The following is a 24,113-nucleotide window of genomic DNA, read 5'->3' as shown; positions in this document are numbered from 1 at the left end:
TTTGGTCTTGCACATCTCAACTATGCCCTTTTCCCCCGACCAAGAGATTAATGCCCCTGTCCCACTTAGGAAACCTGAACGGAAACCTCTGGAGACTTTGCGCCCCACCCAAGGTTTCCGTGTGGTTCCCCGAGGTTTTTGACAGTCTCCCTACCTGCTTCCACTACCTGCAACCACCTGCAACCTCCGGGAACCGCACGGAAACCTTGGGTGGGGCGCAAAGTCTCCAGAGGTTTCCGTTCAGGTTTCCTAAGTGGGACAGGGGCATTAGAAACGTTGCCGTTGCACGTGGGTTGCCGAAACAAACATGTTACATGATAATTTCTTCTCCCCTTTTCAGGTGATAAGTTGCAAAGATTACTTCGGGGAACATATCAGATCACACGAGGCTCTGGTGAGAGAGAGGGAGGCAACAGCTGTCAGATACACCACCAATAAAACCCCTCCATCTGCTGCTCCAGAGACCTCCACTTTCCACTCCATCGTTATTCACTGCCAGCTCAAAATCCCAGAGAACCCCTTTCCCCTCTGCAACAGGCACATTAAATAAATTTCAATTGCCAAACCAAAACCTATGCCAGTACTATTTCTGACACCTTAGGTACTGCCAATTTTAGTGGTGAAATGTTGGGATTCAACAAAACTTCACTACAATCAAAGCCAAATTCAAAACCTAGATTTATTTTTAAGGTAAACCGTTGCAGAAAAGTTAGATTTAAATTCTTTACTTTTTCCTTGAGAAGTGACCACATTCTTTGTGGAAAAACTATCCGCGGGTTAAATGAAACTATGCAAGGGTTAAATTAAACTGGAAAAATCTCCTGTTGATTTCTGCTGACCCCGTCTCTGGCCTCTCAGAGGGAGATTGCCCTATTAGTGCCAGTCATGTTACAGGCAGCTTGTGTTGTGGATGTGTCCACTGGGAACTGACTTGACACCATCAACCCTCCCACCCCACCCTCCCCCTTCCCCCCCCCCCCCCCCCCCCCCCCCCCCCCCCACTCCCCCACTCTCCACCTTCCTCAGACTCCCCTTCACAATCGTGAAGGGGGTTCTAAGTCCACCAGTCTGAGCTGGATTGAAACTCAGGTTTGAGAAGCTGAAAAGGTCAATGTTCTGCCCGTTCTACTTCACTGCATAGCTCAAAATGCGTTCCAGAGGTCAGAGAAGGTCAGATTTAGTGTCAGACATGATTGGCACCCAATTGTCTTGGACTCTGTTCAAATTATTTTCCCGGGATCAAGGTCAGGCTTTGTGTGTGTTTTTTTTTTTCCCTTCTTCTTCAGACTTTTCAAAAAATAAGCAGGAACGGCCCGCGCAACAACGAACACACAGTTAAACAGCGTTTGATCCGTGACATTTCCCCCTTTGAAAACTGTAAGACTAAAAAAAGTTTACAAATATCAAAAGTATTTAGAAACTCTGTCGATTCGTGTCACAAAGTACACTTCTATATTACTTCTACAAGTTACAAGAGGAACACAACAAAACAAAATGTACTTCACGCCGACTGTACTGGCTCTAGAAGACTTCTTCCTTGCGGAATAAGCCCAAGTAGCCAAATGCTAAGTGGTGACAGAGCACTGATAAGTTATTAACCACCAAGAATACTCAATGCTCCATTCAAGACTTTCATAATGCTTTGACAAAGTTGTGCAAATTAACTTTTTAATTACAAGACTGCAGCCAACGGGTGCCACAAACCCAATTTTTAAGGACGGCTAGACTGAAATCTCGGACTTTCAGTCTGCAGATAGCAATTGTTTTAGTTTGGGGAGGAGGGTGGGGGGTGGGGACTGAGATCTGGGGGGGAGCAGATGCAGGATGAATGAACGGGAAGAAAAAGCAAATGGAAAAAAGTAGCACAAAGAGACCAGTTTAGCGGCACTCAATGGAACTCAGTCTCACTGGAACCAAAATGTCCAGCCCATTGTTTTAGGTGAATAAATAGAATTATAAAAGATTCTGCTTTCTACAGAAACATTAAACTTTTAATTACATGTGCAAAAAACTTCAAAACATTTATTTCTCTGTAAAACCATCCTTTTCTTTCACTGTATACCTAATCAGCTACCCAACGAGGTCATACAATGGCCTCTTGAAGTCATATCTACAGTAAGTGAGGGAGACATGCCAACAGTGAAAACATCCCCAAATTTAAACAAGTCCAAGTCACCTGTGCCACTGCTGGACTCATCACCAACACATTCTCAGGGCACGACCACCCTAGAATTTGTGGCAGAGATGTCCTTTGAACACTTCCGCTGTTTCCACTAAACACACCTAACCACATAATTTCTTATTTAAACCTTTCTGACAAACTGCCCGGTTTTCCTGTCACCGTCACATTAGAAGCAGTCCGCCACATTCGGGTCGCCAGGCTTCATCTTGTACACAGCGTTTGTTATCCCCCTCCCTTCCCCTAATCTCCTTCCCAGAAGGATTTAGCCTGCTTGATCACTGGTAGGAGCTCAGCGGTAATCAGTGGCAGATTACCATGGCCAATCCATCCCAGGCTTCTTGCCCGCCGATCGAACAGGACATTTTGCTGGCCATTGAGCAAGAACCAGAGTCAATTTTAACCTCACAGTAGAGTGTCACTGTATTATTATAGCAGTTCGCCCATTACGATTAGATATCTTATAACCTGGCCTTCCTCTCTGGACAGTTTAGTCCAGTGAATGCAGCAACCTACCTGTTAAGATGAATGCAGGTAGGTTCTCGGAAGCCGAGAGTACTCTTAGGGTTAATGACGTCACATGTCAAAGTACACCAGCAAATAACATCTTCGATTAGTGTTACACAATATTCAAAGGTATCAGACAACTAGGAAGTTACACAACCGGACAGCATCACCATTATACAAACACCTCAATTGTTCCCCTTCAGTATAACTGGAATTTAATATTTTTACTAAAGGAAAAATCAGTGAAGAAAATAGATTAATCAACATGGTTATTTGCATCCCCCCCCCCTCCCACTATTGTGGTAAATATTCAAAATTAAAGCACGTCACAAAGCGTCCAACGTTCGGGTGGAACCAGGGTCCTCAAGATTTTGTGGAATGGTAGCCCAGTCACGAGGTAGGGTAAATGCTCGGTGCAGTATTGGTCCCCAGGAGAAGTGGTCCATATCCTTTGCTGCCTTGGTCCCACTGGAAGAGAAAACAAATGAAATAAAAGAGGTTGTCCCACTCAATACATGTCTAAGCAAAAGCATCCTTGAGATTCATTTGAGAAAGGGACATACATTTCAGTAAATGCACTGCTTAGTATCATCAATATTAAACAAAAAGAAAAATAAGGCCGTGTCAACTCTGTTCCATAACACATTAAACCAACTCAGTAGAACGGTAAGTGTCAAGTATCTAATTTTATTAAATATACTTTTTAAAATATCAGCCTAACAGTCAACCAAAACCAGAATATTCTCAAGGAGCTCTTCCAAAGTTCCTCACTACCTGATCTCTAGTTGGGATAACTTCCATTACTTGAATTCTCACAGGATGGACATGAACTGTTGCCATGAGGGCAAAGTCAGGAAAGAGAAGTTAAAGTGATAGGTGATAACCACAAATTGGTGCCTGAAAGCATTTTTGCAGTCAAATTCATGCATGAAATGGAGTTCCAGAAGGAATAGGCTCATGTGGAGCATACACAGGCATGGACCTTCCTACTTGAGCTGATTAGCAGGTTACCATGTTGTAAATAGTATGTAAGCCTATGGAAACATTGTACTTAAGTTAAGTACCAGCTGGAAACACAACGAGGTCCTTCTGAACAGATATTTTATTTTCAGAAAGGTTTTGAAAACTAAATGATGTTTTGGGTGAGAACCTTAAGGTACAATGGAGCGGAACAGCTGACACAAGTCACAAGGATACGAATCATGCTCGTGGAGGAAACGTCGACATGGATACATTTAAAAATCGATCCTGACATTTGTATGAATGGTCTGAAGTTATTTAAAAATTCAAAATAGACACATAAACAATCATGGAAACATGAGACAGGAATAGCGAAGGTGGAGTGAGTTAATGTAGCACATTATACGAAAAGTTGGACAACCAGCTGTAACTGAAACCAAATCTAAAGGCAGCATGTAAAGAGATTAATGTCCTGCAGGTGTGGTAATTACTTGTAAATTGTATTTCCTGTCCATGTGTTGAAAGTGAACAAAAACAACTTGATATACCTTGACAAAAACAACTTCAAAAAAAAGCCATTGTCCCTCTCCTCTCCCTCCCCCAATACTAACTCTCTGCGCTAATGACTACTCTACCAGAAACACACAAACATTTAGCACCATCTCCAAACTATAGCTCACACTCCAGAGCAAGGGCATGCAAGAGAGGGGGAGGGAGAGGGAGGGGGGGGGGGGGGGGGGAGAGGGGGAGGGGGAGGGAGAGGGAGAGGGAGGGGGGGGAGAGGGAGAGGGGGAGGGGGAGGGGGGGGGGGGGGGAGGGGGAGGGGGGGGGGGGGGGGGAGGGGGAGAGAGGGGGGGGGGAGAGGGAGAGAGAGGGAGAGGAGGGAGGGAGAGGGAGAGAGAGGGAGAGAGAGGGAGAGAGGGAGAGAGGGAGAGAGGGAGAGTGCACACACAGCACAATTAAAGCTGGCTTGCCGTCATGAAGGACTTGGGGCACGACAGATTTTCATTTTAATCACATTTATAAAAAAAAATGTTTTAATCATATTTAAAAGACAGTTTGATCACATTTAAAAGAGATTTTCAACATGGAGAGAACTTCATTTTTGGGCAAAGATTTTGAACAGCACCTAGGACTATTAAGAGAAAATAATCATGCATGCTGGAGTAACTCAGTGGGACAGGCAGCATCTCAGGAGGGAAGGAATGGGTCAAGACCCTTTTTCAGACTGATGAAGGGTCTCGACTCTTCTCTCCTGAAATGTTGCCTGTCCTGCTGTTGCTCCAGCATTTTGTGCTTATCTTCGGTGTAAACCAGCATTTGCAGTTCCTTCCTACACAATAACCTTATATTCTCTGTTGCCAGAAGTTCAGAGCAGCAGCAGGAATGTGCGAACATCACATTGGTTGCGAAGTATTTACATCTGTGGTCAATTGAGTGGGCATCTCCTTTGAGCCAGCATCATAAGTATTTCTAAGGCTATTTATTACCGTGGGGAATTTGAACAGAGAGCCGGTAAGCAGACCAGCTATGCAAGGTAGTGTCGTGCACCTCGACGGTGCTGTGGGCTGTCGGAGGCCTGGCAACAACCTGGGGCTTGGGTGGATTGGTGACCGATCCAAAAGGCTTAGCGTGTGGACTGGACGCTGCCTGCGTCTGCATGGCGTGGTGGAGCACATAACAACAAGTGGGACTCGAGATTGGTGCCAAATCTGACGACTCTGTATACTGTCTGTGTACTACTGCTATACACTTGGATGCTTATTTAAGATGTGTCTAAGTGCTTATGTATAGTGATACCTGTACTAAACTATACACAAAATGAATTTCACTCTACCTCAGTACATGTGATAAATAAAGTACCATTGAATAACCTTAATAATGGCTCTTATATTATTGTTAATAATGGAGCAATATTAAGTTTACAATATTAATTGCCAATAAAATATGGTGCGTACTTTAATGGGGCAAACGATTTTCTTCTTATTACTAAACACTTAAAAAAATACATTTCTAAAACCTATTGATTAGATCAGAGTCATATAGTATTAAACTAGCATTGTGCAACAATCTCAAATGTTTAATTATCAATTGACTGATGAAAAGCGCTGTGCTGTTACCTCACCTGGCAAATGATAGTTGCAGTAAACTGCTGACAACCAACTAGTGAGTCAGTCAGAGTATTGAGCTGGCATCAATTATCATGATGGAAGCATTCACAATTAAGGGACGTTACCGAGAAGTGACGGTGGCGGTGGGGACCAAGTGATCACAGGGAGAGCATTTTAAACTCAGAACAACTGCCCAAGTGAGTCTAGCATTGGCATCCCTTGTGTTAATGTATACCAGAGATCAGAAATAGAAGCACAAAGTGGATGCAGGCAAATGGGACTGGCCCAGAATGCCAACTTGTTCGTCATGGACAAAGTGGCACGTTTCCAAGCTGCATAGCTCTATGACTATGTCATCGGGTGAGGCACCTTCCGTGGAAAAGAGAGAGCATGGCTCGAAGTGAGAATGGAAGGGTAAAAGGGCAGTCGGCGACACCATTGATCAGGTGAAGCTTGAAAGAAATTGAACAGAAAATTATAGTGCAACTAGCTTTGAAAGGGTGGTGCAAATGTGTTGATCATTAACTTGTTCACCGCCAAGATTTTTTGTCGGGGGAAGGCGCTGTGTGGAGTCGGGGGAAGCCGCTGAGTGGAGCCGGGAGGTGCTGTGTGGTGCCCCCCCCCCGCCCCCCCCCCCCCCCCCCCCCCCCCCCCCCCCCCCCCACCCCCCCCCCCCCCCCCCCCCCCCCCCAACTCCGGCCCTGACAACACAATCCATGCATCCACCTCTCTGGGTAAAATCTCCATTAAACTTTGCCCCTCTCACCTTACAGCTAGTCCTTGATAGTTTTACCATGGGGAAAAAGGTTTTGACTGTCTACCCTATCTGTGCCCTCCATAAATGTATGTACTTCTATCAGGTCTCCCCTCAGCCTCTGACGTTTCAGTGAAAGCAATCGCAAGTGTTTCAAACCTCTACTTATATATATCTAAAACCCTCTAATCCAGGCAGCATTCTGTAACCCTCCTTCGCACCATCTCCAAAGCTTCCACACCTTTCCTGTATTGGGGCATCCAGATAGGCATTCAGTGCTTTTTTTATTTGTTGGTAGCCTGAACTACCGAGCACTTCCAGCAATTTGCTTTACGTCTAAAGATCAGGATATATGTTATCTAGATCCCTGCTTGTGTACATTTTCTACCAAGGTAAATAAGTCAAAGTAACCACCACTGCAAAGACACGTTTTTCCAAGAAAAAATGCTCGCCTCCAATTGTAAACAAATTTCACACTGGTATAAAGCTATTACCCGAGAATGATACAAAAGCATTTTCAGGAAATGCTGAGTTTTGCTCATTTGAGCATTGCAGGTTGTAAATTGTCTCCCAGCTGTATTCTCATGTAAGGAACTATCTGTTCAATGCCAGCAAGTTATGCAGTCTACTGCCTCCGGGGGCACTCAGGAAGAGAATATACTCTAGGTACTAGCTAAAATAATGTTAAACCATTCTTGGATGAAATCCTCTTCATTCAATTGAGATCTTGCCTCAAGACACCCTTCCAGAAACATGTCTACAGTGCACGACGTCTCAAGACATAATGGTGATGATTACGAAAGCTGACAGTTCTACAGCGCACTTAGTGAGAGCATTTCAGTTTGCATTTCTGCTCAAAATGTGCTGGAAGCAGCACTGTAAATTCATACCTTGCTCAAATCCACAGTTCATCTTCCACTGCTGAAACTTCTATCTTCATAAATGGAGATCTCGATCTGCACGTGCCACGGGTTAAGGAATTGCACATATATTCAATGCAATGGATTTCCGTTGCAGTCATTTGTAAAATATTGATATGTGGACCAGGCAACTGAACAGATAGAATCCAAAAATGTTGTCATTTTGTACAAATATGATTTAAAAGGATAAACGCTTGCCATGACTTGACAGTCCACAAATAAACACATTTCGCACACATATATCTATCAATATTAAGAAGTACATAGGGGAAAATTAAATACAGTTAACAACAATATAGAATCACTAAGGTTAACCATTTGGCAAAAGATCAATAGGTTCTCTGGAACATGGTTTGTGTGGTTGCAGAATCATGGCGACTTCTTGGAAAACGTGAGCCTATTGCCAAATTTTGTGATCCAACTGTTACCCACGGCAAACGTTGGTACACACAGTGGTGAGCTGCATCAATGTGCCAAGGAGAAGATCTTAAGATCAAGAAGGCTTCAGACCTGGCACAAAGCCTGTGGTCTACCAGGCAGCAGCAATTCCTGTCTTTCTCTCACTTCAGCCATCCACGCTACCCAAAGCAGGTATCTCAAGGCAGTGAAAGCGATCCAAGCAAAATCATCCACATTAACTGGAATATTGAGTGAACCAACATCAGCAATATTCTCCAAGCCGACATCCCCAATACTGAACGTACATAAAAATGCTGGAGAAACTCACCGGGTGCAGCAGCATCAATGGAGCGAAGGAAATAGGCAACGTTTCGGGCCGAAACCCTTCTTCAGACTGATGGTTTCTTAATCCCCAATGCTGAACGTTTAGTTCACTTGCATATGTTGGGAAGGTTACGTGGATTGCATTCCTGAAACTGAAGCATCCTACTTCAAACTGTGTCATGGAAGCAGATTACCAGGCGGACAGGAACAACTTAAAAGGTTTTGCTCAGAGTTTCTTTGAAATGTCACAACTCCACTGATTTTTAGTAACCTTTGACTTATGACCACTAAGGGCAGCAGCATCGCCAAGGACAAGTCGCACTCTGGCCACTCCCTCTCCTATCAGGCAAAAGGGAAAGACGTGTAAAAACACACACGCACGATTCAGGGACAGTTTCTTCCCAGCTGTTATCATGTAACTGAATCATCCAACCAACAACTGGAGAACTGACCCTCGGACTATCTTTGAATGGACTTTACCTTGCACTAAAATGTTATTCACGTTATTCTCTTCATCATGTATCTGTTCGCTGCGAATGGCTCGATTGTAATCGTGTATTGTTTTTCCACTGTCTGGTTAGCTTGCAATGAAAGCTTTTCACTGTACCTTGGTACATGTGACAATAAACTAAACTGAACTCATTTTGCTGGACCAACAATAATAAACTAACGATACAATGCACCACTGACCCATGAATTATAACCCTCCCCTGCCTCTAAAGCACCATGGACTGTTAGAAACTTAAATAAATAATTAACATTTAACAAAGTGGTAAACATTTAAGCCTTACGGGACAGAGGCACACAGCCCGAAAGAGTCTCAGACCTAATAAAACAGAAAGGAGGCAGAGCAGAGAAGGGAGATTGAAGAATATTTCAAAGGTCTTTGGATTGAAAAATTTGCAATTTGAGGCACGGATTCCACAAGTGTGGAGGCAAATATGTGACAACAGCCGAAGAACTATTATTGGGAAAATAGTGGGATCATCATTCAGGGGTAATGGGCATCGCAGTGGTGCAGCCTCACAATGCCAGAGAACTGTGTCCCGATCCCGACTGGTGTAGAGTTTGCATATGCACCCTGTGACCACATAGGTTTCTTCCAAGTGCTCCGGTTTCAATAGACAATAGCCAATAGGTGCAGGAGTAGAGGCCATTCGGCCCTTCGAGCCAGCACCGCCATTCAATGTGATCATGGCTGATCATCCCCAATCAGTACCCCGTTCCTGCCTTCTACCCATATCCCCTGGCTCCGCTATTTTTAAGAGCCCTATCTAGCTCTCTTGAAAGCATTCAGAGAACCTGCCTCCACCGCCCTCTGAGGCAGAAAATTCCACAGACTAACCACTCTCTGTGAGAAAAAGTGTTTCCTTGTCTCCGTTCTAAGTGGCTTACTCCTTATTCTTAAACTGTGTGCGGCCCCTGGTTCTGGACTCCCCCAACATCGGGAACATGTTTTCTGCCTCTAGCGAGTCCAAGTCCTTAACAATCTTCGGTATGTTTCCTCCCACATGCCAAAGACGTGTGGGTTTGTCGGTTAATTGGCCTCAGTAAATTGTCCCCAGTGTGTTGGATGAGAAAGTGGGATAACATAGAATTAGTGCGAATGGGTAATCGATGGTCAGCATGGACTTTGAGGGCCAAAGAGCCCGTTTCCATGCTGTATCTATCACCTAAGCAATAGCAGAATATTTGAAAAGTTAACTTACAGTGTTTGTTAGCACAGCTTTGTTACGGGTAAAATCGCCTCTTACAAATGTATTCACATTCTTGATGAAGCATCGGCTAGAGTAGATAGAGGGGCATTTAGCTTCATAAAAGATGCTTGACGAGCTGCCGATTACTTTGCAAGGCAAGATCTCATGTGTGAGGGGCAATATATTAACATGCATAGAGGAATGACTAACTAGCAGGAAACAGCAAATGGGGATAATGGAGTCATAGGTCATTTGTTACCAGTGCAGGCACTGCAGCTGTTTACAATATATTGTAATGATTTAGAGGAAGGAAATGTCGCCGAATTTGCAGGTAATACAAAAGTAGAGGAAGAATTCAAGGATACAACAGTTCACCAATAGATATTGGCAGTTCAAGTGTAAAAAATGATGTCAACTTGAATGCAATGTGAGAAATGTGAAAGCCTTTATCCAATGTAAACAATAATAAAACATTGATATATATAAATAGAGAAAGATTGCACAAAGCCCCAATATTTGGACGTCCTTTTACAACAGACAGAATGCCAATACTTAGATACAGCATGCAATAGGGAAAGTTAATGAAATGTTGGCTTTAATTTTGAGGGCTGGGGTGCTCTAAAGTAAGGGAGAACTTAGTGCAACCATACAGGCAACAAAGGCGACCACATTTAGATATTTTGTACAGCTTATTTAAGGAAGGATAGATTATCATTCCGGGCAATTCAGAGTAGACCCACTTGGGTGATCCCACATATGGATGGCATGTGTTATGGTAGAAAAGTTGAACAAATTGACTCGAGTAAAAAAAGGAAATGTTAATGAAATAAACAAGATTGTTAGGCAGCTTGACAGGGTAAATGCCAGGAGAATATGCCCCTCACGGGGGATTCAGACAATAGACAATAGGTGCAGGAGTAGGCCATTCTGCCCTTCGAGCCAGCACCGCCATTCAATGTGATCATGGCCGATCATCCCCAATCAATACCGTTCCTGCCTTCTCCCCAGAGGGTATAGAGGCCAAGATTAAGGAGACGCCCCTTTAAGACTGAGATAAGTAAGAACATCTTCTATCATAAGTTTGAGAGTCTGTAGAATTTCTTACCTCAATGTTGTGGCGGCTGATTCCTCGAGTACATTTAAAGTTGAGGCTATTTTTTTAAAATATCAATGATGGAACAAAGAGTTATATGAAGTGGACAGAAAAGTGGACTGTATGGCAGAGAAGACTTGAGGGGCCAAATAGTCTGTTCTTTTATTTTGGTCAAAAGTTACTACATCGAGGAAATCAAGGTTGATTCAATCAAGCCCTGCTTTCGTCCTTTTAAGCAGGGAAAGAGCTTTTTTTTTTTGCATTTTTCTCCAAATCCAACCAGGCCAGATTTAATTTCCCCAAAGTTTTTTGCATGGTTACAACTGGCAGCTGTGAACAAGTCTGTAAATCATTTAGTTTGTCTCAAATAATTGATTAACCATCATATCCTTCATTACACAGGAATGAAACCAGTGAATTCACTATTGTGTTGTGTTAAAGGAGCCCAATGTGTAACAAAAATGAAAAATTAACTGAAATGTGATTAATTTGCAAACAGTTTTCCTTCTGCAGGCTTTATCCATCAATAATTATTGGCCGAGGGGCCAGAAGTTGGTGGCAGCCAAAATCTCTGAAGCAGCAAAGTCATGAAATTAGTCTGCTCCATCTACTGCAACACTTCAGCCTCAAGCAATGCAAGAGATTAAAAGAGCATCAACACAACTCATACCATATAAATAGGAAACCATACTTCTAGAGCAGACTTTTTCTTGGATGGGAGTAGAAAGGAAGTGGGCAAATTTACACGAGTTGGATTTAATTCATTTAATGTGGATTTTGCGGGCCAAAGGGCCTGTTTCTGATCTATATGACGATGACAGAGCATTTCAGACATTTGTGTTTTTCGTTTATATCCCACAATAACACATAATTAAGCTTCGAAAACTATCCCACAAAGTATTCCATGGAAATAAAAAAACCCGTATTAGCGTCCAGCAGAACTTGTGATGTGCAGAGCATATCCCCACCATGGGATTCGAGCCAAGTCTGAAGAGCACAAACACTAGAGCCCGCGCAGATTGCAAATCCTGCCTTTAGTCTGCGACAACATCTGTGTCACATTCTCATTCATTTTCTTCCTCCCTCCAGGCATGTTCATACACCAGTAACACAAGATTACCATTTTTGAGCCCAAATTCAGACCACTTAAAACTCCAGATACGTAATCCAGAATTTTAGACTCCAGACATCAGTGGCACAATCATCTGAAAAGGGTCTCGACCCAAAACATCACCTCTTCCTTTTCTCAAGAGATGCTGCCTGACCTGCTGAGTTTCTCCAGCGTTTTGTGTCTATCTTTGGTGTAAACCAGAATCTGCAGTTCCTTCTTACACAGCTTTTCAAACGACTCTAATTACATGGACTGGTCCAATAATCACCAGCCTTGCCTCGAATAGTTATCAGATCATCAAGTTATATTAGTTGAATCATTTCAACGGGGCACTTCAAAAATATTAATAGATTTGTGACAACCACCTCGGAATTGTAAAAAGAAAAATCATGTTTAATCATTCATCAAAACAAAGTTTGGAAGTAAAAAAATATACTAGCTTTATTACACGAGGAGTTGAGTATAAATGTAAAGACATCCTATCCAAGTCACATAATGCCCCAGTGAGACTACACTCTGTTGTGTACAGGTATGGTTTAGAAACATAGAAATCAGGTGCAGGAGTAGGCCATTCGGCCCTTTGAGTCTGCACCGCCATTCAATGTGATCATGGCTGATCATCCCCAATCAGTACCCCGTTCCTGCCTTCTCCCCATACCCTCTGATCCCCTTAGCCACAAGGGCCACATCTAACTCCCTCTTAAATGTAGCCAATGAACTGGCCTCGACTACCCTCTGCGGCAGAGAGTTCCAGAGAATCACCACTCTCTGTGTGAAAAAAGTTCTTCTCATCTCGGTTTTAAAGGATTTCCCCCTTATCCTTAAGCTGTGACCCCTTGTCCTGGACTTCCCCAACATCGGGAGCAATCTTCCTGCATCTAGCCTGTCCAACCCCTTAAGAATTTTGTAAGTTTATCTGCAGAGCTTTCCTGGACCAATACTGTGTTCCACAAATCTGTTGATCTGTCTTGATTTGAGTCTTGTAGTAGGTTAACTACCTTCTGAATGAAGACATGTCCTTTCAACTCAGTCCTTTCCTTAAATATATCACTTTTTGCAAAACTATTTAAGTAAACACTGCTTTGCATCCTGCTTGCATTGGCATCCTCCTTTCATCTGAAAATGGTGACTTAACATTTCTACAGTCACCAGAATGCCTACAGGACCTCAGCCATGTAACTAGATTTGTTTTGTCAATAAGTGGTTTTGAACTATGAAGTGCGGCACTGGTGTGCCTGATCCTGGCCTCCAACAATTTCCATGGGCATTGACTTTCTAGCAGAAGTCACCAGGTAGCAGTAATGGAACTATGCGGTTTCTTTTTAACTCTCCTGGCCCCAGGCTGGTGCCCTCAAGCCCCAGATACAATCAGCTAACTAAGCAGAGCAATGGAACTTCTCAGAACTGTGGCTCAGGAATGCACAATACGTGCACTTTTCCCCGGAGGTTAAAATTAATTATTTTAATAAATGGCAGATTTTTGCAAATGGTTCTAAATCTTGCCAGTGGAATTCACTTGCTGAATTTTGTATGGTTAGTTATTTCTGCAAAGCTTCACTGGCCTTGGTGAGATATGCCAATTACCTATGGCAGTGTGCCTCTAACTTCGGGGATTCAGTTTTATTGTCTTCAGCCCGAATTAGACACGGTTAAGAAAGTGACTGAAGCAATCGGATCATCTTGTGTTTGAGACTACAAAATGGTGGCCTTGTGTTGGTACCTGAAAAAGGTCTTGAGATTGTGTGTGTGTGTGTGTGTGTATGTGACACAGATGTTGTCACCGAGCAGTTGATGCTGAGGATGTGTTCAACACATTGTATTTATTTAATATTTAACAAAAATACCACAGCAATTTCATGGTCTCTGCTCTCTTGCAGAGTATGGTTTGAGTTATAGGTGTGTGGAGTAAAGCATGCAGGAAGGATGTGAGGAAGACTAGCAAAAAAAAACAGTTATGGGGAAAAGAGCCTCTGAGCACAGAAACTGGTTTTATTGTTACTGACATTTTATTGATTATGGCGATAAGTACACTAGATATAAAGGGAGAATATCACTGCTGCACAGTCATCCAAAGCCCAATTTCCCTGAATTATGAACAGCTGTCACAGACGTTGCAAAGTATTGCATCTTTTCTATTAATTATCTTTCTTGAGTAGTGCAACTCTCTTGGTACATTTACTTGTATTAGGAGTTTGAGAGCTTGGATCCAACCTTAGGGGAGTTGCAAAACTGCCAATGGTCTAAATACCAGAGACACCAAGGTTCTGTCTTTTCCTTCAGTTAAACATGAGACCCCGACACACTATTTCAAGGGCCATTTGAATAAATCTCGATATCCTGCCAAAATTAATCTCTGTTGAAACATCAAGACATTGCATCCCAATTTGCACAAAAAAAGGACCAACATTCTCATTTGATAATGATCAGTGTTTCCAAACAATAACTCAATCCACAAGTGCTGTTTCTAAAGTGCATTGAAACATTTGGAGGTCAAAAGCAATGTAATGCTTTAAAGGTGTACATTTTCCCCAGATTGGGTGGGTTGGGTGCTTTAAGTGAGCAAACAAGGTGAGACTACTAGGCTATTCAAGCCAGCACTTGGTGTCATTTATAGAAAAATAGAAAATAGGTGCAGGAGTAGGCCATTCGGCCCTTCGAGCCTGCACCGCCATTCAATATGAAAAAGTGATATAACTAAGCAAAGAATTGCAGCTCAAGAAATCAGAACATAATTCACCTGACACTCCAGTTTTCTACTTCCATATCCTTCTTCACCCAATATCCTTCACGAGGTCTCATTTCGTAACCCATCTTTAACAGTGCAGTTGTATACCTATTCCTGATGTTACTTATCCTTACTCCATGTTGAAATAAAGGCATCTTGAGGAAAAGTGTATAACTGGGCCAACTAACATTTTCACAATATTACTCAATTCTAAATTGTAAACTCAATTTGTGTAACATTCCAGGGAGAAGTGAACTTAAAAGAACTAGAAATAAATGCAGCCATAGAATGCAAAATGGAGCCTTCCAAAAGAGGCTTAATGGCATGATGCTGCTGAAGCTAAAGGAAGTTGTAGCTCTCAAAGACAACTACACTACATTGTCAGCAATTCTGGGCACCATATCTGAGGAAGGATGTGCTGGCTCTGGAGGGGGTCCAGAGGTTTACAAGAATGATCTCCGGAATGAGTAGGTTGACCTATGATGAGTGTTTGTTGGCACTGAGCTTGTTCTCGCTGGAGTTTAGAAGAATGGGGGGTGCCTTATTGAAACATTCAGAATAATGAAAGGCTTGGAGAGTGGATGTGGAGAGGATGTTTCCATTAGTGGGAGAGTTATGTCATAGCCTCAGAATTAAAGGATGTTCTTTTAGGAAGGAGATGAGGAGAGATTTATTCAGTCAGAGGGTGGTGAATCTGTGGAATTCTTTACCACAGAAGGTTGTAGAATCCAAGTCAGTTGATATTTTTAAGTCAGAGATAGACAGATGTTTGATTAGTACTGGTGTCAGGTGAAGGCAGGAGAATGGGGTTAGGAGGGAGAGATAGATCAGACATGATTGAATGGCAGAGTAGACTTGATGGGCTGAATGGAATAATTCTACTCCTATTCCATATGACCTTATGATATTCAGGAAATGGAGGAAGTGCTGATGGGAACCACAAATTAGGAATATCATTGAGAACAGTCTTTAAAATGAAAATGTTCATCCTGTTCTGTCTAAATAAAAAAGGGACCCAAACAACTATGTGCTGTGATAAAAAAAATGCATCTTTGCTTTCATTAGAAAGAGAAAAATAGGTGCATGAGTAGGCCATTCGGCCCTTTGAGCCTGCACTGCCATTCAATATGATCATGGCTGATCATCTAAAATCAGCACCCCATTCCTGCTTTTTCTCCATATTCCTTGATTCTTTCAACCCGAAGAGCTAAAGCTAACTCTTGAAAACATCCAGTGAATTGGCCTCCACTGCCTTCTGTGGCAGAGAATTCCACAGATTCACAACTCTCTGGGTGAAAAAAAAGGGTAATTGAATCTGAACAATTCTCCAATGATCCTTGTTGTTCACCGTGGTAGTTCCCTTACATTGTAAATTTTTAACTAAGTTTTTATATTCAGGTGATTGTACAATTTGGTCCCTGGTTCTGGAGGTCACAAATGTATTCCACATTGTATGGACTGAAGGTGACTACAGCAAACCCGGTATTTCATACAAAGAACCAAGGATTCATCTCCAGTCATGAAAGATTAACGGTATACAAAAATGCTGGAGAAACTCAGCGGGCGCAGCAGCATCTATGGAGCGAAGGAAATAGGTGACGTTTCAGGCCAAAACCCTTCTTCAGACTGATGGGGGGTGGGGGGGGGAGAAGGAAGTAAAAAGGGAGGAGGAGGAGCCCGAGGGCGGGGGGATGGGAGGAGACAGCTCGAGCAAGGGCAGCAAGGGCTAGCAAAACTGGGAGAATTCAACGTTCATGCCAGCCGGACGCAAGCAACCCAGGCGGAATATGAGGTGCTGTTCCTCCAATTTCCGGTGTTGCTCACTCTGGCAATGGTGGAGACCCAGGACAAAGAGGTCGGATTGGGAATGGGAGGGGGAGTTGAAGTGCTGAGCCACCGGGCGTTCAGGTTGGTTATTGCGGACTAAGCGGAGGTGTTCGGCGAAATAATCGCCCAACCACCGCTTAGTCTCCCCGATGTAAATCAGCTGACATCTAGGGCAGCGGATGCAGTAGATGAGGTTGGAGGAGATACAGGTAAACCTTTGTCGCACCTGGAACGACTGTTTGGGTCGTTGAATGGTCGAGGGGGGAGGTGAAGGGACAGGTGTTGCATTTCTTGCGGTTGCAGCGGAAAGTGTCCGGGGAGGGGGTGGTACGGGAGGGAAGGGAAGAATTGACAAGGGAGTTATGGAGGGAGCGGTCTTTGCGGAAGGCAGACATGGGGGGAGATGGGAAGATGTGGCGAGTGGTGGGGTCACGTTGGAGGTGGCGGAAATGGCGGAGGATTATTTGTTGTATTTGCCGGCTGGTGGGGTGAAAGGTGAGGACTAGGGGGACTCTGCCCTTGTTGCGAGTGCGGGGATGGGGAGAGAGTGCAGTGTTGCGGGGTATGGATGAGACCCTGGTGCGAGCCTCATCTCTATGGTGGTGGAGGGGAATCCCCGTTCCCTGAAGAACGAGGACATTTCCGATGCCCTGGTGTGGAACGTCTCATCCTGGGAGCAGATGCGGTGTAGGCGGAGGAATTGGGAGTAGGGGATGGAGTCTTTACAGGGGGCAGGGTGGGAAGACGTGTAGTCCAGATAGCCATGCGAGTCAGTTGGTTTGTAGTGTATGTCGGTCAGAAGTCTGTCCCCTGCGATGGCGACAAGACCGGAATTAGTGAGCAACACCGGAAATTGGAGGAACAGCACCTCATATTCCACCTGGGTTGCTTGTGTCCGGATGGCATGAACGTTGAATTCTCCCAGTTTTGCTAGCCCTTGCAGTCTCCTCCCCTTCTTTAACCCTCGAGCTGTCTCCTCCCATCCCCCCACCCTCGGGCTCCTCCTCCTCCCTTTCTCCTTCCTTCTCCCCCCCCAACCCCCATCAGTCTGAAGAAGGGTTTCGGCCCAAAACGTCGCTTATTTCCTTCACTCCATAGATGCTGCTGCACCCGCTGAGTTTCTCCAGCATTTTTGTATACCTTCGATCTTCCAGCATCTGCAGTTCCTTCTTGAACATGAAAGATTAACAGTCCCTTTTAATTAATAACCTCTAACATTACTGATATACCCTTCAGAGGAGCAATTAATTTCTAATTCAATTATCCACCATAGATCTTTCAGCCTAATTAGTATAAACTGATGGTGAACAATCAACATGGGTGTTAAACCAACTGAGGCCTCTTATATACTAGATCAACATTGATATGTAGAATACTGGATTGTGGGAACATCAACAGAAGCAGCAGCCTGAAGAAAAGACTGTTTTAATAAATAGAGACCACTGGTTTAGACTTTACTTGTGAAAGCAGGCCACCATTGAATCCCTGGTGCCACTAAGAGTCATCTCTAGATACCTCAGCCAGCCTTATAGAAACATAGAAACTGGTGCCCTTCGAGCCTGCACCGCCATTCAATATGATCATGGCTGTCAGTATCCCGTAGCCTTCTCTCCATATGATCCCCTAGCCACAGGGCATCTAACTCCCCTAAATATGCCAATGAACTGGCCTTACCCTCTGTGGCAGAATCCAGAGAACCACTCTCCGTGTGAAAAAAGTTCTTCTCATCTCGGTTTTAAAGGATTTCCCCCTTATCCTTAAGCTGTGACCCCTTGTCCTGGACTTCCCTAACATCGGGAACAATCTTCCTGCATCTAGCCTGAGATGCAGGAAGATTGTTCAACTTATCAACTTATGACAAGTTAAAAATCAGAACAGAAATGTCCTATGTTATACTCCCCACTGCTTTGCTTTCCAAATTCACAGGATAACCAACTGGACGAATGCACAAACAGAATTCCTGGGCACTTATCAAATTAAAGTTACTCGTGAGAAAAGCAGGTGAACTCACTGCAGGCTGTGGTTCACAATACATCATGGTGTTCAAGCACTTTGAAAGGAATTTGATAATTTGTTTAAAGTCTGCCAGGAAAGTAATCTATTTTGCTTCACCAATTATGGCTGTGAAAGACTTCCAGAGACTAAAACTTATTCAGTCTGAGAGTTTCACACAAAGCCCCTTCAGCAACAACCATGTTATTGGAACAGTGCTTTATTGCTCCACTGAACTGCATATACAGTGCCCTCCGTAATATTTGGGACAAAGACCCATCATTTATTTATTTGTCTCTTTACCTCACAATTTGAGAGATAGAAATAATCACCTGTGGTTAAAGTGCAGTGTCAGATTTTAATAAAGGACATTTTAAAACATTTTGGTTTCACCATGTAGAAATTACAGCTGTGTTTATACTTAGTCCCCCCCATTTCGGGACACCATAATGTTTGGGACACATGGCTGCACAGGTGTTTGTAATTGCTCAGGTGTGTTTAATTGCCTTCATGCAGGTATAAGAGAGTTCTCAGCACCTAGTCTTCCCATCACCTTTGGAAACGTTTATTGTTGTTTATCAACATGAGGACCAAAGTTGTGCCAATGAACGTTAAATAAGTCATTATGAGACTGAGAAACAAGAATAAAACTGTTAGAGACATCAGGCAAACCTTAGGCTTACCAAAATCAAGTGTTTGGACCATCATTAAGAAGAAAGAGAGCACTGGTGAGCTTCCTAATCGCAAAGAGACTTGTGGACAGATGAGACAAAGGTTAACCTAAACCAGAGTGATGGCATGAACAAAGTATGGAGAGAAGGAACTGCCCAAGATCCAAAGCATACTACCTCATCTGTGATACATGGTAGTGGGGTGTTATGGTGTGGGCATGTATGGCTGCTTAAGGTACTGGCTCACATCTTCATTGATGGTACAACTGCTGATGGTAGTCAGAATGAATTCTGAAGTATAGACACTTCCTATCTGCTCAAGTTCAAACAAATGCCTCAAAAGTCATTCTACAGCAAGACAATGATACCAAACATATTGCTAAAGCAACAAAGGAGTTTTTCAAAGCTAAAAAATTGTCAATTCTTGAGTGGCCAAGTCGACCATCCGATCTGAACCCAATTGAGCATGCCTTTCATATGAAAAGGGGACCAGCTCCCAAAACAAGCATAAGCTGAAGATGGCCCTGGCAGAACATCACAAGAGAAGACACCCAGCAACTGTCCATGAATCGCAGACTTCAAGCAGTCATAGCATGCAAAGGATATGCAACAAAATACTAAACATGACTACTTTCATTTACATGACATTGCTGTGTCCCAAACATTATGGTGCCCTGAAATGGGGAGGCTACGTATAAACATTGCTGTAATTTCTACACGGTGAAACCAAAATGGTTAAAAATGGCCTTTAATAAAATCTGACAATGCGCACTTTAACCACATGTGATTTTTTTTCCTGTTACAAATCTCAAATTGTGGAGGCAAATAAATAAATGATGGGTCTTTGTCCCAAACATTATGGAGGGCAATGTATATCCCAAATGAAGCAGGCTCAATTGAAATCTATAAATTACTCGTTGGCATCTAGAAGACCACATACACAAACCTCATACTCAGTTCATGTGTTAATTAAAGCAAAATAAAAAATTTTCTTAAATTAAATAGAATTGGTCTGCACAGGAGATTTGAGTAGATGTTACAAGATGCATTTCAAACCCAAACATTCCATTCTTCTCAATACAAGTTGTGATACATTCTGCTTCCTGATCAGCTTTTCAAAATTACAATTTACTTTCATTCAGAACATACTTGTTTGCATCCTGCCCTGCACCAAAACCACTCTCTAATCAGCTCAAGAAAGCTGGGAGGGGCAGGACACAGCATGGTGAACACAGGCAAGGGGGGAAGAGGGGTTGATAGGCACATGGTTGGACAAAGGCAGTCACGAGATGCTTCCATTTCAACGTCATCCTATCAAGACAACCGATGTATTTAGATGAAACAAGAACTGCAGATTTTGGTTACAAAAGAAGACACAAAGTGCTAGAGTAACTCAGCGGGAAAGGCAGCATCTCGTGAGAAAATGGATAGTTGATGTTTCAGGTCACCTGAAATGTCACCTACTCGCATTCTCCAAAAATGCTGCCTGACCAGCTGAGTTACTCCAACACTCTCTGTCTTCAATGTATTTATTTAACTGTTTTAGCCATGTCAATTCACCGATTATTTACTCAGCGGGGTTATCACCTCAGGCAATTACCAAATCATGTTATTCAAGGGACAGGAAGTTCTATTTAACAACCCCTGTATGGTACCAGCAATAAATATTTCCATTCCACCCAAATGTAGCTCAGCACAGTAAATTGTGTAGGATTTGCACGATTGGTGGTAAGTTCCTTTCATTTAAACATTAGGAGCAAGAGCTGGCAACAGGCCTACCCCTTTTTCATTATAATGAAGAATTACCCACACTCCACTTTCCCATCCCATTCACATATTCCCCTGAGTGTTCAAATTTCTCTCGGTCTTGGTCTTGAAGTTAGTGAATGACTGAGGACCAACAGCCTTCTGATGCATGCAAACCCAATGATTGAAGGAATTCCTAATTGTCTCCCATCCAAGAACATAATTCGTAGGTTTAATGCATTAAGTGCAGCCTTTTGAATGAATCCAAATTTTGTAGAACAAATCCTTTTATTTTTATTAATATGTTTTTGTTCATCTTTTATTAGTTTTATTTTAATCTTAAAATGAACTATTTAAAATACCAAAGAGTAAAAGAAGATTCAACTAAATATACTCTCCCCGACCACAATTAAAACATTAGTAAGTCGTGAGGACTATTTTAACAAAATAATGTACATTTTGAACTATATCTAATTGAAGTTTCTTGGATGCGGCCTTATTAGATTACAGCTAACTTAATGCGGCATTCCAACATGAAAATGTTCCCCAGTCCTGGTCTAATCTATCCAACCAAGTGAAACCATCACACATTATATCACATCCTCCAAGAATACTGCATATTCCGATTAAGGAAAAAGATCAGAAGGCCATAAGTGATCGGAGCAGAATTAGGCCATTTGTCCCATCAAGTCTACTCTGCCATTCAATCATGGCTGGTCTATCTCTCCCTCCTAATCCCATTCTCCTGCCTTCTCCCCATAACCCCTGACACTGTACTAATCAAAGACCTATCTCTGCCTTAAAAAATATCCATAGGCGTGGCCTCCACAGCCTTCTGTGGCAAAGAATTTCACAGATTAATCACAATTTTCATTTTGATTGATCACCACCAAGCAAAAGGGAACTATCGATTAAGAAAAATGAGAATGTTAAGTATCTAGCAAGGCTGCCTAACTGCCATGTTAAATACAGTAGTTTGTGATGCAGCAGAGTTTTGGTTGGAGAAACTGGGGCTAATAATTGTGTGTTTCACCGTCAGTATTTCATTAGCTTTTTAACTTGCTAGTTTCCTCTCCGTAAACTGTGGCTTATGGCATGATTTAGGGGGATTCTAGAGTTATTTTTTTAAAAAACAACCATCTCAGTTACATGCAAAAGAGAGAGTGCTTTTGTCAAAGTTCAATCAGAGTAGGAAATGTAATTATTTATCTGCTTCACACATGCTGGAGGCAGCATTGAAACATTACAAAACTGCCCAGCTATGTGGTTATATAAACAGCATTCAAAGAGACCGATCTTCTAATAAATAGCAGAAGCAATCCAATAAAACCAAAGGATACAACTCTCAACCCTCTTTCAATTGGATCGACTATGACAAGACCTCGTGGTGCATATATCTTCTCATTCTGTTCCTGGATGTATTTAGCAATCTTTTTCAACACCTGCAAACAAAGAACACAGCAACAATAGTTATTTCAAATAAGTCTATTCCAAACATGATTCATATAATTCACTATTTCCGTTAAAAGCTAAAGGATTACATAAACCTAAGGATATCCCTGTACAATTGTGCATTTCCCTTCATTTGGATGCATAAGCCTAATGTCTCTTTTTGATTCTTAAAGGTAGAGAGAGACACCTCGGATTACATGAATATTAAGCAAAGTGGAAAATCAAAATTAAATTTAAATTCAAATCGTCAGTTAACTATGGCTTAGCAGTAGTTACTGCCTTATAGCACCAGAGACACGGATTTCATCCTGACTACGGGTGTTTGTCTGTACGGAGTTTGTATGTTCTCCCTGTGATCAGCATGTATTTTCTCTTAGGTCTTCGGTTTCCAGCTACACTCCAAAGACGTACAGGTTTGTAGGTTAATTGGCTTGGTATAAATGTAAAATTGTCCCTAGTGTGTGTAGGATAGTGTTAATGTGTGGGAATCGCCGGTCGGTGCGGACTCGGTGGGTCGAAGGGTCTGCTTCGCTAAACTAAAATTTTTTAAAACTAATCTGGAATTGCATAAAAAACACATAGTTGACTGTACACTTTACATATTAATTTGAATCTGTCACAATGCATCTGCATAAGAGTGAAATGAATCATTTCAGGATGGGGACTGGTGGTGGACTATGTGGAAGAGTGGCTCTTGTGTTTTAAAGCACAAGCATTAATCATGCCCTCACCAAACTGAAACTTGTATTGTCTGCTCATCAATGTCTCAATGACCGATGGCAACAATGAATGAGAGAAAAGCAGCCAAGCTATAGTCTGGAGTCACTTCAATCCTCCATTCTCCAAAACTCTTGATGTGCCAGAGCTGAAATGGTAGAAGCTGGATCATTTTCCACAATCAATAATACGTGACACATATCCTCACTGGGAAGATTGTATGACCAGCACTCTTTACCTTGCTTATAAAAGGAGCCCTTCATAGTTTAATTAAGTCCTGCATACTTCAAGTCATAAGAAACCCACTAGATGATCAAATCAGTGCACAGTCAGATCTGATTCAGGTTGGTCAGTTTCTGTAATTTGAATCCAAGCTTGAAGAATAACCTGTGAAAGATTGATAATTTCGACGTATTTCACAAGGTTTCTTTTTACTTTCACTTTTTTTTCCCCAGTCATGATCCACTTTTAAGAATGTGGCAGAATTTTTTTCAATTAGATAATTTCACGAGAATAAATTTACATTCTGCAAAAATGTTTGTCATTCAAAACTCACTGTGGCAAGGAAGCTGGTGAGGCGCAGAAGCACAAACAGAATAACAGCAAAAAACATGTTTCACCTCCCACCACAAATTAAACTGGCATATCCGAAAAACACCCAACGTGAAGTGGAATAAAAAAAACAGAAAATGCTGCAAATGCACAGTACATCAGGCAGCATCTACGGAAAGAAAACACGTTACAAATATTTCAGGTCAAAACAGGAGATGGCTTTATTACGGTGGCTTCATTCAGCACAAGGATGCCTCACTAAATAACTCGGCATACAACAGCAGTTTCAGAGCATTTTGCTTGCTTATTTAACTCTTGCCAGACCAGTCAAGAAAAAAATTCAATGTAGCTAACATTGCAGAACATACCATGACTT

General features: G+C 42.4%; 1 protein-coding gene across 2 annotated transcripts in view; it reads right to left on the bottom strand.

Annotated features, from left to right (window-relative positions):
• Nucleotides 1-1,011: 1,011 nt before the first annotated feature.
• The window catches only part of golga7 (golgin A7), a 38,170-nt gene continuing 15,068 nt past the window's right edge, over nt 1,012-24,113 (bottom strand). The window contains exons 4-6 of one of the 2 annotated variants that reach the window (XM_055662162.1): nt 22,357-22,458; nt 7,402-7,467; nt 1,012-3,154 (exon numbers count right to left, since the gene is read on the bottom strand). In XM_055662162.1, the coding sequence (XP_055518137.1) occupies nt 7,420-7,467; nt 22,357-22,458 (150 nt within the window). In that variant the 3' untranslated portion in view covers nt 1,012-3,154; nt 7,402-7,419. Of the gene's footprint in view, nt 3,155-7,401; nt 7,468-20,564; nt 21,630-22,356; nt 22,459-24,113 lie in introns of those variants that run through there. The other variant, XM_055662163.1, reaches the window with a different exon arrangement.

The sequence above is a fragment of the Leucoraja erinacea genome, chromosome 35 (genome assembly GCF_028641065.1).
Source record: "Leucoraja erinacea ecotype New England chromosome 35, Leri_hhj_1, whole genome shotgun sequence".
Classification (NCBI taxonomy): domain Eukaryota; kingdom Metazoa; phylum Chordata; class Chondrichthyes; order Rajiformes; family Rajidae; genus Leucoraja; species Leucoraja erinaceus.
The sequence above is the reverse complement of the archived record's forward strand: the minus strand, read 5'-3'. Positions and strand labels throughout refer to the sequence as shown.